The following is a 23,086-nucleotide window of genomic DNA, read 5'->3' as shown; positions in this document are numbered from 1 at the left end:
GCCGCGCTCTGCTCTCTGCCTCAAGCGGCTTCCGAGCGCACAGATGATGAGGCTGCGCTCCACCGGAGCCCGGGCGGCGGGCGGGAGGAGACGCAGGCCTGGCCGGCCGGCAGGGGGCGCTGTTGTCCCCACACGCCTGGGCGCTCAGGTCGGGTGGGTTGCCGGCCCTGCTGCGGGCCCCCATGACTTGGAGCTTGCCCTGGCGCCCAGCATCCTGAACACCTTGCTGAGCCCCCCAGGGCCCACAGGCGGCTGTGGCTGCGACCTTGGACCGTCCCGGCTCGCCCCTGGCCCCACGTGGCCCCACAGGCTCCCTGCTGTCTGCGGGGACACCCTGCGTGTGCCTCCCTGACCGGGGCCAGCTCATGGGTGGCCTTTGGTCTGTGAGCTGAACTTTCTGTGGCTGCCTTTGCAGGACTTGGAGGCTTCTTGGGCAGTGTGTCTGGAGAACAGGACTGGGGAGATGGGTGCTTGCAACATGTGGGAAGCAGGCGGGCACCTCATTCCCAACACCGAGGGAGGGCTTTCCTTCAGGGGAAGGGACCCCAAGTGCCCACGGGTTTTTGCTGAGAAGACCTGGCTGCCGTGGAGGTTGGCCGTGGTGCCTCTTCCAAGTTCAAGTCTTTGCTGCAAGGGGGTCTGCTCCAGGTGCCCCCAGACTGCAAGGGGGCTTAGCAAACGGTCGGGGAAGAGGATATATGTGATTCTGAGAGGCAGTCCTGCAGACCACAGCTGGCCTGAGGTCAGCTCTGGCCAGGGCGCAGGGTTGGGGAGTGCTGTGCAGCCAGCGTCCTGGGGTCTGGGGCCGCTTGTGCTTGATTCACCTTCAGAAACAGGCTCCTGGGATGAGCGCCAGCCTACAGGCTGTGTGTCCCGCCTGTGTGCTTGGGGGAGTGGCCAGGTTGGCCCTCCAGCCCGTCTCTGTTCCCCGACCAGCACTTAACTCCCCTGTGGTTAGCTGTTGCTGCTGCTAAGTTGCTTCAGTCATATCCGACTCTGTGCGACCCCATAGACAGCAGCCCACCAGGCTCCCCCGTCCCTGGGATTCTCCAGGCAAGAACATTGGAGTGGGTTGCCATTTCCTTCTCCAGTGCGTGAAAGTGAAGCCGCTCAGTCGTGTCTGACCCTCAGCGACCCAATGGACTGCAGTCTTCCAGGCTCCTCAGTCCATGGGATTTTCCAGGCAAGAGTACTGGAGTGGGGTGCCATTGGCTTCTCCGTGTGGTTAGCTAGTCCTCAGAAAATTCCATTGGAATGGAAGTGCCAGAGTCTCCACTGACCTGGAGGACGTCACGCTGGGTGCTGACCTTGGGTGCTCCTTGCTGTGACTCCTGGCTCACCTGGAACAGCCGTGCCCTGGGACTCACTGTCAACTGTGGCTGCGGGGGAGGGGGGTTGGGTGGGCATAGCTAGTGGCTGTGGCCTCCTGGTGGTGCTGCTTGTCAGACTCTGAGTCTGGGCTGGTGCAGGGCCCTGGGTGGAGCTGAAAGGGTGGCTGAGGGCTTGCTCTCACTGCCAAGGCCCCTGGAGTGGCCACCCAAGGGCCCACAGCCTGGCTGTATCCCCTTGCTTCCCCTGTCTTTTATTGGATATCTGGCCGCTGGCTCTGCTCTTCCGACCTCTTGACTTCTGTAGCCACACATCCGAGAGCGACTGAAAGTTCAACATTCATGGCTGTTACCTGTTAGGAGTGAGGCAGGGGGCTGCTTGCCCTGAGTGCCTTTTGCACCAGACTAGATCAAGGTGTGTGGCTCAGCCACTTCAGGGTACCCTCCAGTTTCCTGACCAACCTTTCTACTCTGCTTCAGCTGCCATCTGAACAGCTGACTTTTTCTAGCCATAGAAACCACCTCAGAAACCACAGGCTAACCACCCAGGTCTCCATGTGGATTTTGGTCTTGTCCCATTTCCTGCAGCTGCTGTAACAAAGGAACACAAGCTGGGTGGCTTAAAACGTAGGGTCTGGGTCCTGCACACCAGTCTCTCAGGTCAAGGTATGGGCAGGGCTGTGCTCCCTCTGAAGGCTCCAGGCTCTTCCAGTGGCTTCAGGCAGTCCTTGCCTTGTAGAGGCTTCATACCTCCCAGGCTTCTCCTGTGGGTGTCTGTAATAGACCACATCTCCTCTTAAGGATGCCAGTGATCCTGGATTAGGGGTACACTAATGACCTTAACTGGATGGCGTCTGTGAAGACCCTGTTTCTGAAGGTCACATTCTGTGATGTTGCAGATAAGACTTCAGCATATCTTTGGGGGAGGACACAATTCTGTCTGGGAGATAGTGAGGGACAGGGAAGCCTGGCGGGCTGCAGTCTGTGGGGTCGCAGAGACACAATTTTGCCACTGAGCAATAATAACAGCAGTTCATAACAATATCTAACACTTGGCTTCCCCAAACTTGTTCTGTAGAGTTCACTGGCTTTGTTGAATGGTGCCAGCACATAACTCAGTTTTCCAAGTCAGAGAGAGAGTGTGCTGGGTCCCTTCCCCTATATCCTATATCTAATGGGCACAGACCCCACCTGCCCCTGGAGCTCAGACACTGTCTTTTCTCCATGTCCTCTGTTCACCTTCCTGCTCATCGTTGGGCCCTGGGGCCCACCCTGTCTCCATTCTCTGCTGTCCTGGCAGGATTCTGCGTCCACAGATGCGCTGCACTTACTGCGCACAGGCAGCTAGCTCCCTGCGGTGGACGTGACCAGGGAGAGGGAGGAGAGCCTGTGCCCAGGCTCTTTGGGTCAGACCCTGGACTCTGCTCCCCTTTCAGAGTCCAGCCCTCAGGTGACTCCGTGCCGGACGCTCAGGTGCCCAGTCCCAGGCCGGCCTCGCCGCCGCACGGGGAACGTGGGGCGGGTTGAGATCTGCCGGCCAGCAGGGGTCGCGGCCTCGCGGGGATGTCAGTGGGGCAGGAAGTCCCTCCCCGGAAGAGGCCTGGCGTAGACGGCGGAAGTGGAAGCAGTGCCGTCCACCCGGCTGGGCGGCTCCTGTCGCAAAGCGCCCGCGCTCCGCGCTGTCAACGTGGGTACCTTACTCCGCCTCTGCCGCGCGCTACCCGCCACCACGGCCGCCGCCGCGTCCTCCGGGTGTGCGGGGGCCGACGGCCGAGTCCAGCTGTTGCAGGCTGTGGACACGGAGCACACCGTGGACTCGGTAGAGTGGTGCCCGCTGGCCGGCTGCAGGCACTTGCTGGCGTGCGGCACCTACCAGCTGTGGAAGCCGGAGGACTGGCCCGCCGACGGGGAGTGCCAGGTGCGCGGGCCTCCTGGCCTCGGGCCTCGGGCGGTCTGCGGCCCCAGGTGGCCGTTCCCAAGCGGCTAGAGTCCCCGACACGACCTCCTCTGGAGAAGGGCAAGTGAGAGGCAGAGCCGACCGCAAGCATCGAGACCCCTCTGGTCTGCAGCGGTGAGGCTGGCCAGGTTATGGGTGAAGTCTAGAGCAAAGAGAAAAGGGGATGTCATAGGAGCTCTACCTAAAGCCTTGAAGGCATCCACTTATGCGGATCCAAACCTAAACATTTTTAAGAGTGAAAGCTGGCACTGGGACCGTCCTAGGCAGGCAAACTGTGTCCCAGGGGAATCCGAACCACAGCTCCTTCCTGTTGGCCCCTTTAGAAGAAACATTGTATCCTAATCCAACTACTCGTTAATCACCTACAAGAGAAAAGACTCCAGCTCAGAAAATCAGAGTTCCCGGGTCTTGGCAAACCTGTTCTTTCTCTGTCCCTTTTCCCATCCTTTGGGTTCCTCAGTGTGTGTTAAGGTATTCAGAGAACATATCTGCATTTTTTTGTAGAGTGAACTGGATGTTGACGAGCCTCCAATTCGTTTGGGTCGTCTCTACCTGTATAGTTGGAATGAGGACAGGTCTCCTTGCCCCCTGGTTGAGGTCCAAAGAAGAGATACTTCTGCGATCCTGGACATGAAATGGTACACGTTTGGTAACAGTTCCCCTTGGTTGGAATTTGTCATGAAAACCTGATTGTTTAGTCAGAGGAGCCTGATGCCTGGCGGCCTTAAACAAGACAGGGAGGCATCTGCATTAAGTTGGGGTTCATTTCTCTCCTGTCCTGTCTTTCCTGCCTGTGGAGGCTGCTGTAACTTGGGGCTCATTTCCTCTTTCAGTTTCCAAGCTGTACAGGTACTGTTGGTCTGTCTGGGAAGCAGTGCTGATTTTCTGCTTCATAAACTGGAGGATCTTGTAGGAACAGAACTGTAGGCTCCAAACTGGCTTTGGAGCTGAAATCTATAGCAGTGAGTCACGGGGGTGCCTGTCGTTCTGTACCCCAGGCACATCCTGTGTTCTGAGCGGCACGTGCATTCTCTCCTAGGTGTCACGTTCCAGTGGCTGGTCATCCCCTCTTGGGTGTGGCAGATGCTTCTGGGTCCATAGAGCTCCTCCGCTTGTTGCCATCTGAGGTCAGTGACTGGGCCAGGCTTCATGAGGGGTGCAAGGAACATGGAGGGAGGCTGTGCTGAGATGATCTGTTCAGTGGTGACCTTTATCGTGAAATGTTCTAAAGTAGCACACAGTCTCTTAAGTTCATGGGTTCTACATCTAACTCCAGGAGGAAGACACTTTGTGTGTCACCAGCAGAGAAGCTGAAGCAACAGGCAGGTCCTTTAACCTGACAAGGGACGTGAACACCCTGTTAGGAAAGCCTGGGCCAGCATTCTTGGGCTGACGGTGCTGGGGCAGGAAGAGCAGTGTTTCCTGGGTCAAAGTGGTGTTTATCATCTGTAATTAAGAGAGCATAGGATTTCTCTGGGCTTCCCCAAACACGGCTCAGTGGGTAAGGAATCCGCCTGCAGTTCAGGAGATGTGGGTTTGATTCCTGGGTCAGGAAGATCCCCTGGAGGAGGGCATGGCAACCCACTTCAATTTTCTTGCCTGGACGAGCCCATGGACAGGACCCTGGCAGACGACTCCGTGGAGTCACAAAGAGGCGGACACGGCTGAGCAGCTTAGTGATGTGTTGTCCCCCAGGCATCTGACAGCAATCCCACATCACACATTTGTAAAATGCCCACATGTTGGGGGACGGGAACAGGTGAAAGGAAGACCCCTGACCATGTCTTGACTCAGGGGGCGAGGGGAGTGGAGGGGGAGGCGCTGATGCAGGCGCTGCGAGTGGGCCTTGGAGCAGGTCCAGCTGTCCACGGTGCTGAGCGCTGGTGAGGGCGGCCTTGCTTCAGACCTGCTGAGAGCGGTGGCCCTGTCTCAGGAAAGATGGCAGGAATGCCTAAGGAGGACTGGGCTCAGAACCAGAGCTGGAGGCAAGAATAGGAAAACCCAGGAGACAGCACAGCTTCTGGGACCCTGCAGATAGAGTCAAGCCCAGGGAAATGGCATTTCCATGGCTGGCTGTGTCCGGGCGAAGCGAGTCCGGGGAAAGTTCCCTTTGTCTTGTCCCTGGAGGCCCTGGGCGATGGGAACCCACAGCAGCAGTGCTTCCAAGAGGCTGCGTGGGTGCTGCGCTAGTCTCCAGGAGGGCTTGGGCAGCAGAGAGACCCGCTTCCCCTGAGGTCTTGTGTGTGGGCAGGCCCTCCTTCAGCGATGAGGACTCCTGGAGCTGGTTGGGCAGTGTTCTCAGGCTCTGCTCCGCAGGGTGCCTGAAGACACACGTCCCCTGGAGTAGACAGTGGCCTCCTCCGTGTGCCGGGGCCGCTCGTTCCCCTGTGATGGCTTCCTTCTCTCTAGCAGGACACTTGGACACTACAGCCCTGCTCCCGCTTGGCCCTGGAAAAGCAGTGTCTGGCCTTGTCCTTGGACTGGTCCACTGGGAAAGCTGGAAGGTGAGGGCCAGTGGTGGTGGGCCGGAGTCTTGGCTATTTCGTGTGAGAGACCGAAGGAAAGCCACCTTGCTGGCTGTGACTGTGGCTCTCACGCCTGGGAGTGTCACTGCCAGTCCTTATCTTGAAAGAAAAAGGGAGCATGTTTTCACCAGGGGAAGCTGACCCTAGTTTATTTTGACAAGCTCATGGCAGCTTTGGTTTCTGCCCAGGCAAGCCTCTTAGGAAGCTTGTTCACATACCAGGGCCTGGAGAGCCTCTCTCTGCTGTGTCTTGGAGGCATAAAGTGTCCCTGCTTGGGAACCACAAGAGGTGAGGAGTTTAGGGCAGTGAATCGATTTCAGCCAGATTCTCCATTGGTTCCCTGTGTCCAGGGCCAGTGACCAGCCCTTGAAAATCATTAGCAGCGACTCCAAAGGGCAGCTCCACCTCCTGAAGATCCTCGAGGCGGGGCCCGGATTGCAGGCCGTGGTCACCTGGCGGGCCCATCAGTTCGAGGCCTGGGTTGCTGCTTTCAATTACTGGCAGACGGAAGTCGTGTACTCAGGTATCCTCCGCTGAGCGCCCCCCTGAAGACTTGCTGAGGGTGAGGGACGGGAGGGAGCAGAGGCGATGCAGGTCACGGGGCAGAGGCTGAGCTGGTGCTCACGGAGCTGTCCTTGGAGAGCGAAGCGCAGTTTGCCCAGGTACCGCGGGCTCTCGGGTGGCGCTGCTCCCCTGTGGGAGCTCCCCCGACGCTCATTCCCTGGGAGGGGTCCTCGCTCTCCTTCAGAAGTCCTGTTGGAGAACCTTGCTGCCCGGTCGTCTGGGTCAGTGCTGAGCTGTCATGTTGGGTCTTAGGCTTGCCTGTCCCCTTTTGGAACGGCTTCCCTCCCAGGTCAGGCCGGCGGCAGGGAAGACGGGCTTCCTGGTGCTGTGCGTGGTGCGTGTGGACGGGGTGGTGACGTGGGCACCGGGAGCCCCTTCCACCCTGATGACCGCGGAGGGCACAGGGCTCTGAGGGAAGACGGCTGAGGGCTGCGGAACCCGCAGAGGCCGGAGAGCAGCCGAGGCCTTGTCTCCTGTCTGGGTGCCGGTGGCATGCCACGCTCACCATGAGCGGTGCGGCCCCGGAGCCTCGTGTGGAGGAACAGCGCGCTGCCAAGCCCAGGGAGCAGGTCCACGGGCCTGCCTGGTCGTACCCCGCATCCCTCCCGGGCGTCGAGGCTGCGCAGTCCAGGCGCCGCTTCTCCCTGCAGCCACGCACCCTCCGCCCCGTGGGCTCGGCCCGCGCCAGCATGCCCTCCGCCCCGCGGGCTCATCCTGCGCCAGCCCCGCCTTGGCTCCGTGCTTGTCCCGCGCCAGCCTGCCCTCTGCTCCGCGGGCTCGTCCCGCGCCAGTGCGCCCTCTGCTCCGCGGGCTCGTCCCCGCGCCAGCACGCCCTCCGCCCTGCGGGCTCGTCCTGCGCCAGCCCCGCCTTGGCTCCGTGCTTGTCCCGCGCCAGCCTGCCCTCTGCTCCGCGGGCTCGTCCCGCGCCAGCGCGCTCGTGGTCCCGCCTGCGTCCTCTTCTCGCTCTGCGTTGTGGCTCTCCTGACTCCGTTACCGTGTCTCCACAGACACTACGCTTCCCTGGTGGGAGCAGACCTTTCTTCTGAGCTCTGGCTGCGTTGTCTTGCCAGCTCCCCGCGCTCATGCTGGGGTGCTCGCCCGCGCTTCCCTCCGCGGGCTCCGGCCATGCCTGTGCTCCCGTGTGGCCCTGCCACGCCCTGCGCCCCGGGACAGGGTCTGGGCGCCCAAATCAGATGTCTCTGTCCACTCACCCCTTCTGAGAGTCTCTGTCTTGGTTTTGTCTTCTGAGCATTTCTCAGAATTTGCTGTATCTCTCTTACTCTCTTTCTGCTTGTCAGGACTACGGTCCCATGCTGTGGTCACGGCAGAGCACCGAGCAGTGGCCTGTGTTCATGCTCAACCTCTCCTGCCCAGCCTCCCATTCAAGGATAGAGCAGGTGGTTGAACACATGAGTTTCTTGCTCGCGCGGTCCTGAGCCTTCTGCAGCTTCCACCCAGGGTACCCAGCAGGGCCCCGGGTCTTATGTGACTGGGTTTCTGCCTACCTGGCTGGCCCTGTTTTGAGTGATTCTTCCTTGCTCTTAGTTTTCTTTTCCTCAACTCTTCTATGTTTTCTCTAATCTTAGTTTAATTTTTCACAGGTTAATTCTACTTTTCTGGCAGGGCCCAGCTTAAAATCTTGTCTTTAGAAACACTGTATGTTCAGTCCCTCGCCATTGGTCTCATGGCACCCTGTCCTCATCCTATTTATTAATTTTTTGTCACATCACAAGGCACATGGGATCTTAATTCCCTGACAGTGATCGAACCTGCATCCCCTGCATTGCAAGGCAGATTCTTAACCACTGGACAGTCAGGGATGTCCTCAGACCACTTATGATTTTGTGTTTAATGCTTATTTTCCCCTGAAAGGAGATCTTTTCTGGAGTTTTTGCTGTTGCACCCTTGAACAGACTCAGGGAGAACAGTAAAGACTTGATTTTTTGAGCTCTTGTTCATGGATTAATTCTTCTGCCTTGAGGCTTAGTTAATTCAAGCCACAGTGGAGTGAGACAATGTTTTAACAATTCGGGATCAATTCATTCATCCAACAAGTGTCTGTTGAGCACCTGCCACATGCCGAGCACTGTCCCAGGGGCTTGGGACTGTGATTTCTGTGAGGAAAACCAAGTCCCTGCTTTCACTGAGCTTCCAGTGCTTGGTGGAGACAGACAGGGAATGCTGAGTATAACGTGCTTGGTGGTGAATACACTTTGGAAGGAGGAAGGTGGGACAGGCACGGGTATCAGGTGCCGCGGGTGGCACAGACTGTCCTGCTGTGGAGCCTGTGAGTCTCACGTAGTTAGTATGGAACAGGAGGCAAGGGGTCACGGAGACAGGGCGCTGGCTGAGGCCCCGGGAGCACGCCGGCATTTGCTCAGAGTGGAAGGGAGCCATTGTGGGGTGTCGGACAGAGGAATGTTTCCTGACGTAACATTTTAAAATTTAAGAGGATCCTTATCATTCTAATGAAGGAAAATGAAGAGGAACTAAAGAGGCTGTTGATGAAGGTGAAAGAGAAGAGTGAAAAAGCTGGCATAAAACTCAGCATTCAAAAAGCAAAGATCATGGCCTCTGGGCCCATCACTTCCTGGCAAATAGATGGGGGACAAAAGGGGAAGCAGTGACAGACTTTCTTTTCTTGGGCTTCAGAATTGTTGCAGACAGTGGCTGCGGCCACGGAACTAAGACACCTGCTCCTTGGAAGGACAGCGTACTGAAAAGCAGGGGTGTCACTTTGCCAGCGGAGGTCGTATAGTCGAAGCTGTGGTTTTTCCAGTGGTCAAGTGTGCATGTGGACGTGAAAGTCGGACCATGAAGGCTGAGCACCAACAATCTGGTGCTTTTGAACTGTGGTGTTGGAGAAGACTCTTGAGAGTCCCTTGGACAGTAAGGAGATCCAACCAGTCCATCGTAAAGGAAATCAGTCCTGAATATTCATTGGAAGGACTGATGTTGAAGTTGAAACTCCAATACTTTGGCCACCTGATGCGAAGAGCTGACTCACTGGAAAACACCTTGATGCTGGGAAAGACTGAAGGCAGAAGGAGGAGGTGGCGGCAGAGGATGAGATGGTTGCACAGCATCACTGACTCTGGGCATAAATCTGAGCAAACTCCAGGGGATAGTGGAGGACAGAGGAGCCTGGCATGCTGCAGTCCATGGGGTCACAGAGAGTCGGACACGACTTAGTGATTGGACAACAGCCTTAGCTACTGTGTTGAGTGTAGACTGCAGGGGGGTGAGGGTGTGGGTTAGAGACCTACTGTATGCAGGGGAGGGATGAGGTGGGGGCAGTGGAGAGGAGGAAGGGTGGGAAACTGCTGCGTGAAGGTCGATCAGTAGGAGCTCCTGGTGGAGCACGTGGAGTGTGAGAGAAGGGAGCCCAGAGTGTAAAGAAACCAGAGCCAGTTCTCTTTACGGATCTGCCATGGAATGGCAGCTTGTATTTGAGGCTCACCCACAGCTCAGTGCCGGGATGGTGGCTTCTGCTGGTCCAAGGACACAGGTCACGTTCACCGCCGTCCCCATCTGTGGTGCGCCCAGAAAGTGCTGGTGGACGGGTGGTGGGCGGTGGGTGGAAGACGGTGGAGGAGCGCTGCGTTCAGCGCGGTTGGCTATGTGGTTGGTTTGCACCTTTCCATCCTCTCTGCCCGTCTTCCTTCAGGACGCTGTGCCCTTCTCTCTCGGTGTTGCTTTTCTTCAAAGACTGGCTGTGCGTCAGGGCACCGACTCCCCTCTTGTTTCTGTCGCTTCAGTTTCCTCAAAAGAAGCCCTTTTCCTGCGAGGTTACCAGGGACCTTTCTCTTTAAAACACACGGAGATGTGTCGCCAGTTGCAGGCATCTGCGGAGCCTCCTGCAGACACGTCTGTTCCGAGCGCTCGGATGTGGCCACGCTGGCTCCAGGCGGCAGGAGCCGGAAGGGTTGAGTCCGTGTGGCTGGTCGCTCTGCCCCTGTGCCTTTGTGTGCCCTTCTGCGGGTGTGGCCCCCGTCTTCCCCTTCTTCCCCACAGCGTGTGAAGGCATGGTGGTGGCACAGCTGGCTGCCTCTGGGGCTCGCGTGCCTGTGTGGGAACACCCTCACAGACGTGATTGCGCCCTGAGAAGCGGCCGGTGCCCGTCCTCAGCGTGCCTCCTGGCCAGCGGGGGCGGTTTCCATTTCCCTGCAGGTGGGGACGATGGCCTCCTGAAGGGCTGGGACACCAGGATGCCCGACACTGCTGCCTTCAGCAGCCGCAGGCAAGTCCTCGTGGGGCCAGCCCCCCCTGCCCCGCCCAGCCCCGCCCCGCTTCTGCCTGCTCAGCCCCCCACCCCGGGCTTCTGTTGGGGAGCTGCGGGGCACTTGCTCAGCCCCTACCCCGCCGCGCCCACCCCGGGCTTCTGTTGGGGAGCTGCAGGGCACCTGCTCACCACCCCCCCACCCCCTGCAGACACTCCATGGGCGTGTGCAGCATCCAGAGCAGCCCCCACCGTGAGAACGTCTTGGCCACAGGAAGGTGAGTCCCGGCTGTGGCACCGATTCCCCCTGTGGCTGCTGTGGTGTCTGACCAGCCCGCTCTTTGAACCAGAGTGTGGGCATCGGGGGCTCAGGGAGGGACTGTGTCCTGGAGGGGTGGGGCCGGGTCTCCTTCGAGGCGTGTCCTGCCCGCGGATCCCCGCTTCGCCGCACGCTGGTTGAGATCTGTGGGTTTCAGCTACGACGAGCATGTTCTCCTCTGGGACACGCGGAGCCTGCGGCAGCCACTGGCGGATGTGCCCGTGCAGGGAGGGGTGTGGAGGCTCAAGTGGCACCCGTTCCAGCGCGACCTGCTCCTGGCGGCCTGCATGCACGGCGGCTTTACGATCATCAACTACCAGATGGCAGCAGGTGAGCGGTTCCATGCCCCTGCCCACCAGGCTCCTCCTCTGTCCTGACACGTTCCCCGGCCTTGCCATGAGGGTGACTCCAGAGCCTCAGCTTTGGCCACTGCTCTCTAACTGCGGTCCTCGCCTGACCGGCTCCGTTACCTGGGTGCCTCTGCACCCAGCGACGCCCAGCCCCAGCGGGGCCTACGGGGTGGTCACCACTGCTGACAGTTCGGGCTCTGCGGCCTGCGTTCCAGACCGCTTCAGCTGCTGCCCGGTTCCTTCTCCTGCTCCAGGCAGAACCCAGCAGGGCCCCGACCGGCAGGCGGACTGGCCTTCCTCTCACCAGGGGTCCCTCACGTTTTCTTCTCTCGAAACCCCACCCCGCTCTTGCCCCGCATCCCCGCCGGGGTCGTGTCCCCTCCTCCGTAGGAGCCCGCGCCCCTGCACGTTCCCGACCATGTCTGCCGGCGGTGGCCTCCAGGCTTTCTCGTCTGAGCCCTCGGCTCTGCTCCTGCGTGTTGCTGCCCTTTGTCCCGTGGATGCTGTGGCAGTTCTCTGCCCTCTCTTTCTCTCAGTGTAGGAGTTACAGTGATGGATTGCCTTCTAAACACTGCTTTCACTGTGTCCCATGAGTTTGGTATGTTGTATTTTTATTTTCGTTCATCTCAAAAAGTATTTTCCAACTTTGCGATTTCTTCTTTGACTCAATGGTTACCTTGTAGTGTGCTGTTAAATTTGCACGTTTTTGAGAGCATCCTGAATCTCTGTCACTGATTGGAGTTTTAGGGTCCCTGGGACTCACTGTGGCCTGTCTGTGGTCCGTCCGGGGAGGGCCGTGTGCTCTGTCCCGGCGGGGGAGGGCCCACTGTCTGCTCTTGTTGCTGTGTCCGGTCGTTCATTTCTCAAAGTGGGCAGTCAGTGTCTGCAGTCCTGCTCCTCTGGTAACTGGACCACAGTTGCTTGAGCGGTCGTTGCTGATTTAAGTCTGTTCCTCCCTCGTTTCTGTCAGTTTTTGTTTCAGAGACTTGGGGGCTTGTTAGCTGTGTATATGTATGGTCGTGCTTGTGTGTTTTCCTGACTTGTTGACTCTTCTCATTACAGGATGTCCCTGTTTATCTCTAATAACATTTGTTTTAAAGCCTCCGTCGTCTGACCCTGGGAGAGGTGCTCACGCTTCCTCAGGGGTGCCGTTTGCTGTCAGCCTGCCCACGGCTGTGTGTCCGCAGCGTGTGCACTGCGGGTTATGCGCTGGTGTTGGGGCTCCCGGAAGAGGCGCTCTGCCCTCCGAGTGAGGGGTCAGCAGCCACGAGATGCCACTGTGTCCTTTTATTGCTGATGTTTCTTTTGGGCATGTGGTTGAGTGGCGCCGGGCTGGTCACTCTGGGCTCATTTTGGGCTCTCCCTCTCCACACCCTGGACAAGCTGCTTTTCCAGGAAGTCCTGGATCCTCTTAATAGCGAGTGTGTGTACACATATGTGTATGTGCGTCTGCATGCCTGCACAGACACGTGCATGTACACGTTTGTATATACACGTGTGCTCATGCTTCTGTAGCTGTGTGTGTGGATTTATGTGTGTACACGCGTGTGTGTCAGAACCTGAGTTCATGCTGACACCTCTCACTCATTGCAGCAGCACGGCTTTCTCTCTGCTGCCCTGTTCTGCACCTCCCTGGCTCCCAGCAAGTCTGGACTCGTGTGCCCGACCTTGTGGAGCGCTGTTGGTGCCACACCTCAAGCAAACCTGCACATTCAGTGGGTCCGACGCTCCTGCCATTCTGTGTGTTCCATTAGTTTGATTTAGTCACTGTGCTGTGTTCACAGTTTACTTGGATTAGAGTTGTTTTGTCCTTCTGTATGGCAGTTATATTGCAGTACAGTTAGGTTCGTTTCTTTTTTAAAGAATGTTTTTATTCCTTCTCATTGATTTAATTTTGGTTTTGAATGTGTAAAGACATTCACAGTGTTCTGAAAAGAAAATTACACTAGGAACTTCCCGGGTGGTCCGCTGCTTAAGACCCCATGCTTCCACTGCAGGAGGCGTAGGTTCAATCCCTGACTGGGAAGCAAAGATCCTGCATGCCAAGGTGCAGCCAAAAAAAGAAAAACAAATGTGTTAAAAGGCATGCTCAGATTCCGGGAGGTAGTGAAGGGCAGTGAGGCCTGGGGCACTGCAGTCCGTGGGGTCAGAGTCAGACACGACTGAGCAGCTGAACAGCTACACGCAGGCCAGACCTCTTCTCACACAGCTGCCATCACCTCTGGCAGGCAGCCTGTCCGTCAGCCTAGGGTTACAAATCTGTGTCTTTTTGCAAAAATTAGTGTGTATGTTTATATATCCATACTTCTCCTTTGGTACGGAAAAGATATTCTGTATAAATTCATGTTTTGTTTACTTCACTTTTAAAGCACATCCTGGAAATCACTCCTTATTGGTTCATAGAGTTTGTTTGTTTTTTTTAAGTTATATAGCACTCCATTTAGTGGGTATACTCTAGTTTTTTCTTCCAGTTTTCTATATGATTATTTGGGTTATTTCTAATGTATTATAATTACAAGGAATGCTTCAATATGTTGTTTTTTGTATGTGTTTCTGCTTGTTGGAGGTGTATCTTTAGGGTTACTGCCTAGATGTGGGATTGCAGGGTTCATAGACTGCTATCTGCCTGACTTCACCATCTCACCAGCCGCGGATGAGAAGCCTGCTTCCCCGCAGCCTTGCCAGCATAATGTGTCGTCAGTTTTGGAATTCTGCATCTGACGGGTGTGAAATAACATCGCACAGTAGTTGAAATTTGCATGTCCCTAATTAGGAGTGAAACTGAATATATTTTCGCTTGCCTGAAGGGCTGGTTTTGTATTCCTGTTTTTCTTAATTGTGTTTTGCTTGTCTTTCTCTCTGACTTCTGGTCTTTTCTCCCTTGGTTTAAAGAGCTCCTGTGTATCAGCCCGCTGTATTAGTGGCATCAGCCCTTAGTCTTTGGTTTACGTTGGAAATAATTTTTCTGTTTCTTACCTTGATTTTGCGTATAGTGCTTTTCTCCCATACAAAAGTTGGGTTTTTTTTTAAGTGTAATTAAATTTATAGGTTTTTTCATTGAGTCTAGATTTTTGAATCTTAGTTAAAAAGACAGCCAGGTTCTAAAGGAACTCATCAGTGTTTTCTCATACATGTCGGATGTCATCTTTCTACAATTAGGATTTTGATCCAAGTCCTCCTGTGTGGTGTTTGGGACTGTCCCGACACTGTTGCCGGAACCCCGTCCTCCCCCCGCCCCTACCCCCACTGACTCGAGACACCAGCTCTCGTGTGCAGGCACTTCCCGAATGGACCCTGCACTTCTTGTCTTCTCTTCTGCCCCCCGGCCGTCTCAGTGTGTTCACACCTGCTCTTCAACCATGGAAACATTCAGTGCATTTGTTAGAGTGGGCTGCCTGCCTCCTCTAGGTCTTTCTCAAGGGCTTCCTGACTATTCTTACATTTGAACTTAGTATCAACTTAGCTTGTCCCAGAAAAAAATGTTTATTGGTTTTTTTATAGGGATTGCGTTAAATACAAATTAACTTCCCAACTGACTTATTTGTCATCTAGGATCTTATTCAAGAAAAGGGCTACCTTTCCATTTGTTCAGATCTGTTCTTGTATCTTTTTGTAGTTGTTCATTCGCTAAGTCATGTCTGATTCTCTGTAATCCCATGGACTGCAGCACGCCAGGCTCCTCTGTCCTTCACTATCTCCCGGAGTTTGCTCAAACTTGTTCATTGAGTTGGTGATGCCATCCAACCATCTCATCCTCTGTCATCCCCTTCCCCTCCTGCCCTCAATCTTTCCCAGCATCAGGGTCTTTTCCAGTGAGTCAGCTCTTGGCATCAGGTGGCCAAAGTATGGGAGCTTCAGCTTCAGCAGCAGTCCTTCCAATGAACATTTAGGGTTGATTTCCTTTAGGATTGACTGGTTTGATCTCCTTGCAGTCCAAAGGACTCTCAAGAGTCTTTTCCAGCACCACAATTCAAAAGCATCAATTTTTGATGCTCAGCCTTCTTCATGATCCAGTGTGACTACTGGAAAAACAATAGCTTTGACTATATGGACCTTTGTTGGCAAAGTGATGTCTCATCCTTTTAATACACTGTTTAGGTTTGTCATAGCTTTTCTTCCAAGGAGCAAGTGTCTTTTAATTTCATGGCTACAGTCACCATCAGCAGTGATTTTGGAGTCCAAGAAAATAAAATCTCTCACTGTTTCCATTGTTTCCCCATCTATTTGCCATGAAGTGATGGTACCAGATGTCATGATGTTAGTTTTTCGAATGTTGAGTTTTAAGCCAGCTTTTTCACTCAACTCTTTCACCTTCATCTAGAGGCTCTTGAGTTTCTCTTCACTTTCTGCCTTCACGGTGGTGTCATGTGCATCCCTGGGGTTGTTGATATTTCTCCTGGCATTCTTGATTCCAGCTTGTGATTCATGCAATCCAGCATTTCACATGATGTACTCTGCATATAAGTTAAATAAGCAGGGTGACAATATATAGCCTGTTGTATTCCTTTTCCAGTTTTGAACCAGTCCACAAGAACTGACTTTTCTTCTGTGTGCATTCATTGCACATTTCTTGTTAACTCTATTTCTCAGTGATCTAACGTTTTTGTTGCTCTTGTAGGTGGGCATTCTTTTCATTGTATCTTCTAACTAAATTATTGTCTATTTGAACGTTGTTGGTCTTTTTGTTGGTAGTTTCATATTCTGCCAATATAAACGTGTGTTTCCATTAGTTTTGCTATTGATTCCTTGGGTTTTGCAAGTAAACATTGTGTCATCTGCAAAAAGTAAGAGTTTTATTCTTTATTTTCCAAATTGAATGCCTTTAGTTATTTTCTCATTTAACTTCATTTACTGGTGTCTCCAGTACAATTTTAAAGAAGAGTGGAGGACATCTTGCCTTATTCCTGACCTTGAAGAGGGGCCCTGCTAGTTCCCATGATGGCACCCCACTCCAGTACTCTTGCCTGGAGAATCCCATGGACGGAGGAGCCTGGGAGGCTGCAGTCCATGGGGTCGCTAAGAGTCGGACACGACTGAGCGACCTCACTCTCACTTTTCACTTTCCTGCATTGGAGAAGGAAATGGCAACCCACTCCAGTGTTCTTGCCTGGAGAATCCCAGGGACGAGGGAGCCTGGTGGGCTGCCATCTATGGGGTCGCACAGAGTCGGACACGACTGAAGCGACTCAGCAGCAAAGTGTGTCCTTGAAAGAAAAGTGAAAGTGTTAGTCATTCAGTCATGTCTGAATCTTTGCAGCCCCCTGGGCTGCAGTCTGCCAGGCTCCTCTGTCCATGGGGTTCTCCAGGCAAGAGCACTGGAGTGGGGAGCCATTCCCATCCCCAGGGCATCTATCCAACACAGCGATCGGACCTGGGTCTCTTAATCGCATGCAGACTCTTCACGTCTGAGCCGCCTGTCCTTAGTATTCATCAATTTCTGTTTTCTTGAGTATTTTTAAAATCAGGAATTGTTGATTTTTTTTTTTGTCAAATGCTTTTATACTATCTGTTGAACTGTATTATTTTTCTCCTTGAATATATTTATATAGTAAATTTGGTTTATGGATTTTCTAATATGGAATATATATTCCTGGAATAAATCACACTTGGTTATGGTTTTGTTTTGTTTCAGTTGTCAAAGTAGTTTTTTTTTTTTTTAATTAAAAAAATTTTCTTTTATTGAGGTATGGTTAACTTACAATATTATGTTTCAGATATATAATATAGTGATTTACAATTTTTAAAGAGTGATACTCTGTTTATAGTTACTATAAAATTTTGGCTGTACTCTCTGTGCTGCACAGTTCACTTCAGTCGCTCAGTCGTGTCTGACTCTCTGCGACCCCATGGACTGCAGCACGCCAGGCCTCTCTGTCCATCACCAACTCATGCTCAAACTCATGTCCATCGAGTCGGTGATGCTGTCCAACCATGTCATCCTCTGTCTTCCTCTTTTCCTGCCCTCAATCTTTCCTAGCATCAGGGTCTTTTCCAGTGAGTCAGTTCTTTGCATCAGGTGGCCAAAATATTGGAATTTCAGCTTCAGCATCAGTCCTTCCAATGAATACTCAGGACTGATTGCTTTTAGGATGGACTGGTTTGATCTCCTTGCAGTCCAAGGGACTCTGAAGAGTCTTCTCCAACACCAGAGTTCAAAAGCATCAGTTCTTGGCTCTTAGCTTTCTTTATGGTCCAACTCTCACATCCATACATGACTACTGGAAAAACCATAGCTTTTACTATACGGACTTTTGTCAGCAAAATAATGTCTCTGGTTTTTAATATGCTGTTTAGGTCTGTCATAACTTTTCTTCCAAGGAGCAAGCATCTTGTAATTTCATGGCTGCATTTGCCAACTGCAGTGATTTTGGAGCCCAAGAAAGTAAAGTCTGTCACTGTTTCCACTGTTTCCCCATCTATTTGCCATGAAGTGATGGGACCAGATGCCATGATCTTAGTTTTTTGAGTGTTGAGTTTTAAGCCAGCTTTTTCACTCTCCTCTTTCCCTTTCATCAAGAGGCTCTTTAGTTCCTCTTTGCTCTCTGCCATAAGGGTGGTGTCATCTGCATATCTGAGGTTATTGATATGTCTCTTGGCAATCTAGATTCCAGCTTGTGCTTCATCCAGCCCAGTATTTCACATGTATATACTGAATATATCTATTTCAAATATATATATTTTGATAATCCTTTTTTGGGGTGGGTTTGTTGCACGTCATGCAGGAACTCAGTTCCCCTACTAGGGATCGGACCTGCACGCCGTGCAGTGGAAGCACAGCGTCCTAACCACTGGACCACCGGGGAAGTCCCTGTGCAATATATCCTTGTGGCATATTTATTTTATATATGATAGTTTAGTTTGTAACTTGGCTTACCAGATCTCATAGCGGTAAAGAATCTGCCTGCCAGTGCAAAAGACAAAAGAGACGTGGGTTCAGTCCCTGGGTCAGGAAGATCCCCTGAAACAGGAAATGGCAACCCACTCTGGTATGCTTGCCTGTAAAATTCCCCTGCACAGAGGAGCCTGGTGGGCTACAGTCCAGGGGTCACGGAAAGTTGGACACAGTGAGCGACTGAGCACATACACATCGTTTGTATCTTCAACCCCCTGTCTCTATGTTGCCCTCCTGCCTCCCCTCTCCTCACTGGTAACCGCTAGCTCTCTGTGCTGTGCTTGGCGGCTTAGTCATGTCTGACTTTGCGACTGTGAATAATGCTGCTGTGAACATTAGAGGGCTTCCTTGGTGGCCCAGATGGTAAAGAATCTGCCTGGAATGCGGGATATCCAGGTTCAGTCCCTGGGTCAGGAAGATTCCCCTGAAGAAAGGAATGGCAACCCACTCCAGTATTCTTGCCTGGAAAATTCTATGGACAGAGGAGCCTGGCAGGCTACAGTTTGTGGGGTTGCAAAGAGTTGGACACGACTGAATGAATCTCTGCCTTCTGTCTGTATGAACATTAGAGGGGTTCCCAGGTGGTGCGGTGGTAAAGAATCTACCCACCAATGCAGGAGACGCAAGTGGTGTGGGTTCCATACCTGGTTCGGGAAGATCCCGTGGAGGAGGAAATGGTCACCCACTCCAGTATGCTTGCCTGGAAAACTCCATGGACAGAGCAGCCTGGTGGGCTACAGTCCGTAGGGCCTCAGAGTCGGGCATACGCACATATGAACACTGGGGTGCCTGTCCTTGAATTTTTTCACTTTCTTTGGACATGTATGTAGGAACAGAATTGCTAGATCGTGTGGTTGGTAGGCCTATGCCCAGTTCCTTGAGGAACCTCCATGCCATTCTTCAGTGTCTGTGCCAGTTACGTTTCCACTGACGGTGTGGGAGAGTCCTCTCTCCTCCGCAGTCCCCCTAACGTGGTGTTTGTGGTCTTTTGGATGATGGCCATTTTGACAGGTGTCAAGTTATATCTCATTGTGATTTTTACTGCATTTCTCTGATGATTTTCAGGTGCCTTTTGACCACGTGTGTGTCTCCTTTGGAAGACAGGTTGTCTTCTTCAGTGTAGTGCTGCATCCTGGTGCATACTTTATTTGGGGTTTTCAATAATGTTCAAAGATGACGTGAAATTTTTTTATGCTATTTATCAGCATTATGTTTCGTTCATGTGAAAATCAAAACAAAAAATGTGAAAAAATTTTTATCATTTTATCATGTCTTGAATAATGTATATGTCATTTGGGTTATCTTTATATTCAAGATGCAGTGAAAATTCTCCTATCTGGGCCTGATTAATTTTTGAATGATGATTCTGTGTGAACTTTATATTTTTCTGTTAAAGTTGCTTTGTTTATGCTTTATGTCTCTACTGGGGTCAAAGTTTCCTGATAGTTACTCCCTTTATTATGTTTTACTTTGTATAGTTATACAAATACACAAACATGTGTGTCTCTCTCCTTAATTCGATTAGGTAGTAGTGTGTACACTTTAAGAAGGAGGCTTTGACTTCTCGTTATCACCGCGTTGTTGCTCCTCTCCACCTCGTCGACGTCTTTTACCTTTGTCGTTTCTCTCCTTCTCCCTCCTTAGTTCTTTTGAGTTGGGACTACGATTCACTTATGTTTGTTACTTTGCTTTGTATTAAGTGTTTTTATGTCTGAATTATTCTCTGATTTAAGCACAGTTTTAGGTTCTGATATGTGGTGATTCTGCTTTCATTTTTATGAAGAAATTCTGTGATTCAAGTTTGTGTTTCCCCTTTTATCCAAGTGTGGTTTAGTAGAAGGTTTTAAACTTCCCAGGTGGAAACACTGTTTTTGTCTTTTGACCACGATTGATTTTGTTTCGTGAGCTGTGGTCAGTGTTGCCTGTACTCCTTCTCCTTCATGGAGCCTTTTGACCGCCTGCTGCGCAGCGTGCTTGCTTAGCTCTTGCTGTGGTGGGCCTGAGCAGCAGGCATGCCGCGTTACCGTGCGGTGCTGCCCTGCAGCAGGAGGGTTCTGTGTCTGCCTGGAGCACGCGTGGGCGCTGCCTGTGGTTGTGGCACGTGAAAGTGTCGTGGGCCTTGGCTGTGCCAGCGACCCTGCCTCCCAGGCCCTCAGATGTTCACAGCGAGGGGCAGGGCGGCCTCCTGGGAGCTCCCTTCTGTGCTGCTGTCAGGCGCCTCTCTGCTCTCCGGGAGAGCTCGGCACCGGGCTTCTCTCTGGAGCCCCCTGTGCTCAGGCAAAGCCCTGGCTTGGGGAGGGCCTCTGGTGAGTTGGTTGTATCCTTGGTCTGTTTCCTGATGCCAGCTTCGGCCTCTCCTCTTCACTGCTCACTCTGGTCATGGTTCAGAGTCTGATCACAATTCTGAGTGTTGTGGCCTTGATCCCTACACCGGGGACGCGGCTGGTGACAATTTTCACATCCCCAGCTCACTGGCCACAAGTTTTCTGCAGCTGCTTTTACCAGCCTCAGCCTTGACCTGGACCCTTGACCAGCTCACGTTTGGAGACACCGCATCATGTTTATTTTTCAAATTTCTATTTGTTTATTTTTGGCTAGGTCTTCATTACAGTGCAGGCTTTTCTCTGGTTGCAGAGAGCAGGGCCCCTCTCTAGCTCTGTGTGGCGCTTCTGACTGTGGGGCTTCTCTTTCTGCGGGGCACCGGCTCTAGGGCACGCGGGCTCAGTGGTTGCGACGCACAGGCTTAGCTGCTCCACGGCACTTGGGGTCCCCCAGACCCGGGGCTGAACCAGTTTACCCCGAACTGGCAGGCAGGTTCTTTACCACAGACCACCAGGGGGCCCTCATCATGTCTTCCCTGGTCACGTGTCACTTCTCATCCTTTCTCGGCAATGTTCTGTCCAGAACGAGGTCTAACATTTTCCAGTCTTGCCCTTCATCTTCAGAGTTGCCATAGCAACTCACCACAAGGACAACTGCTCAGGCAGTGAATGACTCCTTTCCCAGTTCAAATCCAGACTCTCTAAGGGAGCTCTGTGTGCCGGGACACTTCTGACATGTTGCCAGTTCCAGATGACAACTCACCACATCCACACCTGTGTGGTTTCTCACACACACCAAGCTTTCCTTGTGGTGTGCTTCACGTGTGCTTGTTCCCTTCATTTCTGATACACCCCATTCCCTCTGTCTGGCTCAGAGTCCTCAGGCGCCCTGGATGGGAGCTCCGTGGTGCAGGATGCCTCCTCTCTCAGGCACACAGAGCGCATTCACTGCAGGATGAAGGCCTGCCCTTCTCTCCTTGTCTGTCTGTGTCTCAGCAGTGCTCTGCGTGACACACGGTGGTTGCTCTTGGAAGTTTCTCTTTGAGGGTGGGCAGGGTCTGTTGCGGAGAAGGCAATGGCACCCCACTCCAGTACTCTTGCCTGGAAAATCCCATGGGCTGAGGAGCCTGGTAGGCTGCAGTCCATGGGGTCGATAAGAGTCGGACACGACTGAGCGACTTCACTTTCACTTTCATGCACTGGAGAAGGAAATGGCACCCCACTCCAGTGTTCTTGCCTGGAGAATCCCAGGGATGGCGGGGCCTGGTGGGCTGCCGTCTATGGGGTCGCACAGAGTCGGACACGACTGAAGTGACTTAGTAGCAGCAGCAGGGTCTCTTGGGGGTGGGTGATGAGATTAACTCTGGCTAAGTTTCCTGTGTCCTCCCATCTCGCTCCAGAGGGAGAACAGGAAGCCATCTCTCTGTCCTGCCCCTTGCCCAACTCGCTGGTATATGGAATCGACTGGTCCTGGCTCTACTTCTGCCGTCTGCCACAGACCCAGCCGTCCTTCCCTGGCAGTGACCCAGAAGCCAGAACAGCAGACCAGGACCCTACCCTGAAGGTTGCAGACCCGTCACCAGCACCCTCTTCAGAGTGTTTAGCTGACAGTGATGGAGTGGGTGGCACCACACCCCAGAATGGAAGCAAGCTAGAGGCTCCTCTGCAGCCATCTGCAGAGGACAAGAAGGATGGCCGGCTGCCTACTACAGGGATCAAGATCTGTGACTGCGACCAGGATCTGGAGGCAGCAGACTTTGACATCAACCTTCTGGCCACTTGCTCTTTTTATAATCGTGTTCTTCACCTCTGGAAGTGCGAGAACATCTGAGCTGGGGAAGACCTTGCTTGGTTTGACATGGTAAAGACAATTTCCACAAATAAAACTTGAGTACATCTTTATCTTCTTTAAGAATGAAGTGACCCCAGACTGTCTCACTGATATTTTGGTTACATGTTTTCTGTATGGGGCTCAGTGCATCTGTGGAATTTTCTCAGTAAATAGAAAAGCTGTTGGCCTCTCAGATAAACCTTATCTACTGGGCCCTTCAAAATTGCAGCTCTGTGGCAGCAGGGGGTAGGGTGGAGGAGGGGTTTGGTTCCCAGCTAGCAAACTTGTCAGTTTCCTGTGTTTTGACTTTCAGTTCTTAGGACTTATATAAGCAACTATTTACGTTAACTAAAATTTTTAAAGCTACTTTATAATACCAAAGTAGTTTTATATGAACATTAAAAAAGATCATGGCACCAGAAGTGCTTGTATAGCTTCCTGTGCAAATAACCAAAAAGAAGGGTGTATTGCTTTAGCATACCATAAACTTGAAATATGTTAAGTCCTATGGTGGATTAGTCACGCTTCCTCACTGTGGCTTCAGTTAAACCTGGACACAGCTTAACTCCATAGTACTGGGCTTGTGACTGGTCTGACTCCAGTAGGTGAGTCCCTCCTCCTCTGGAGGAGCAGATGTACAACTGCAGGTGTAGATGTAGATGCCACTGTGGCATCTGTCAGCCCCTCAGCATCCACTAATAGGACAGGCAAGTGTTCTGAGTCAGAAAACACAAGCTTCTATTCTTTATTTCCTGATACAACTGCCAGCACAGGTTAGAA

The 23,086-nt window shown here is 52.7% G+C and overlaps 1 protein-coding gene across 2 annotated transcripts; it reads left to right on the top strand.

The window, feature by feature from the left end:
• The first annotated feature begins 2,918 nt into the window (after positions 1-2,918).
• On the top strand, positions 2,919-22,489 carry DPH7 (diphthamide biosynthesis 7). 2 transcript variants are annotated; one of them, XM_027557012.1, is made up of 9 exons: positions 2,919-3,246; positions 3,790-3,923; positions 4,325-4,412; positions 5,695-5,789; positions 6,161-6,333; positions 10,545-10,614; positions 10,806-10,871; positions 11,070-11,242; positions 21,876-22,489. In XM_027557012.1, the coding sequence occupies exons 2-9, from the start codon at positions 3,916-3,918 to the stop codon at positions 22,304-22,306; spliced, it is 1,104 nt and encodes a 367-aa protein (XP_027412813.1). In that variant the 5' UTR covers positions 2,919-3,246; positions 3,790-3,915; the 3' UTR covers positions 22,307-22,489. The 2 variants fall into 2 exon arrangements, with proteins under 2 accessions (XP_027412813.1, XP_027412814.1); XM_027557013.1 differs by having other exon boundaries at positions 2,923-3,246; positions 5,698-5,789.
• Positions 22,490-23,086: the final 597 nt, after the last annotated feature.

Source organism: Bos indicus x Bos taurus, chromosome 11, assembly GCF_003369695.1.
Source record: "Bos indicus x Bos taurus breed Angus x Brahman F1 hybrid chromosome 11, Bos_hybrid_MaternalHap_v2.0, whole genome shotgun sequence".
Taxonomy (NCBI): domain Eukaryota; kingdom Metazoa; phylum Chordata; class Mammalia; order Artiodactyla; family Bovidae; genus Bos; species Bos indicus x Bos taurus.
Note: the sequence above shows the minus strand (reverse complement) of the source record. Positions and strands in the feature narration are given on the sequence as shown.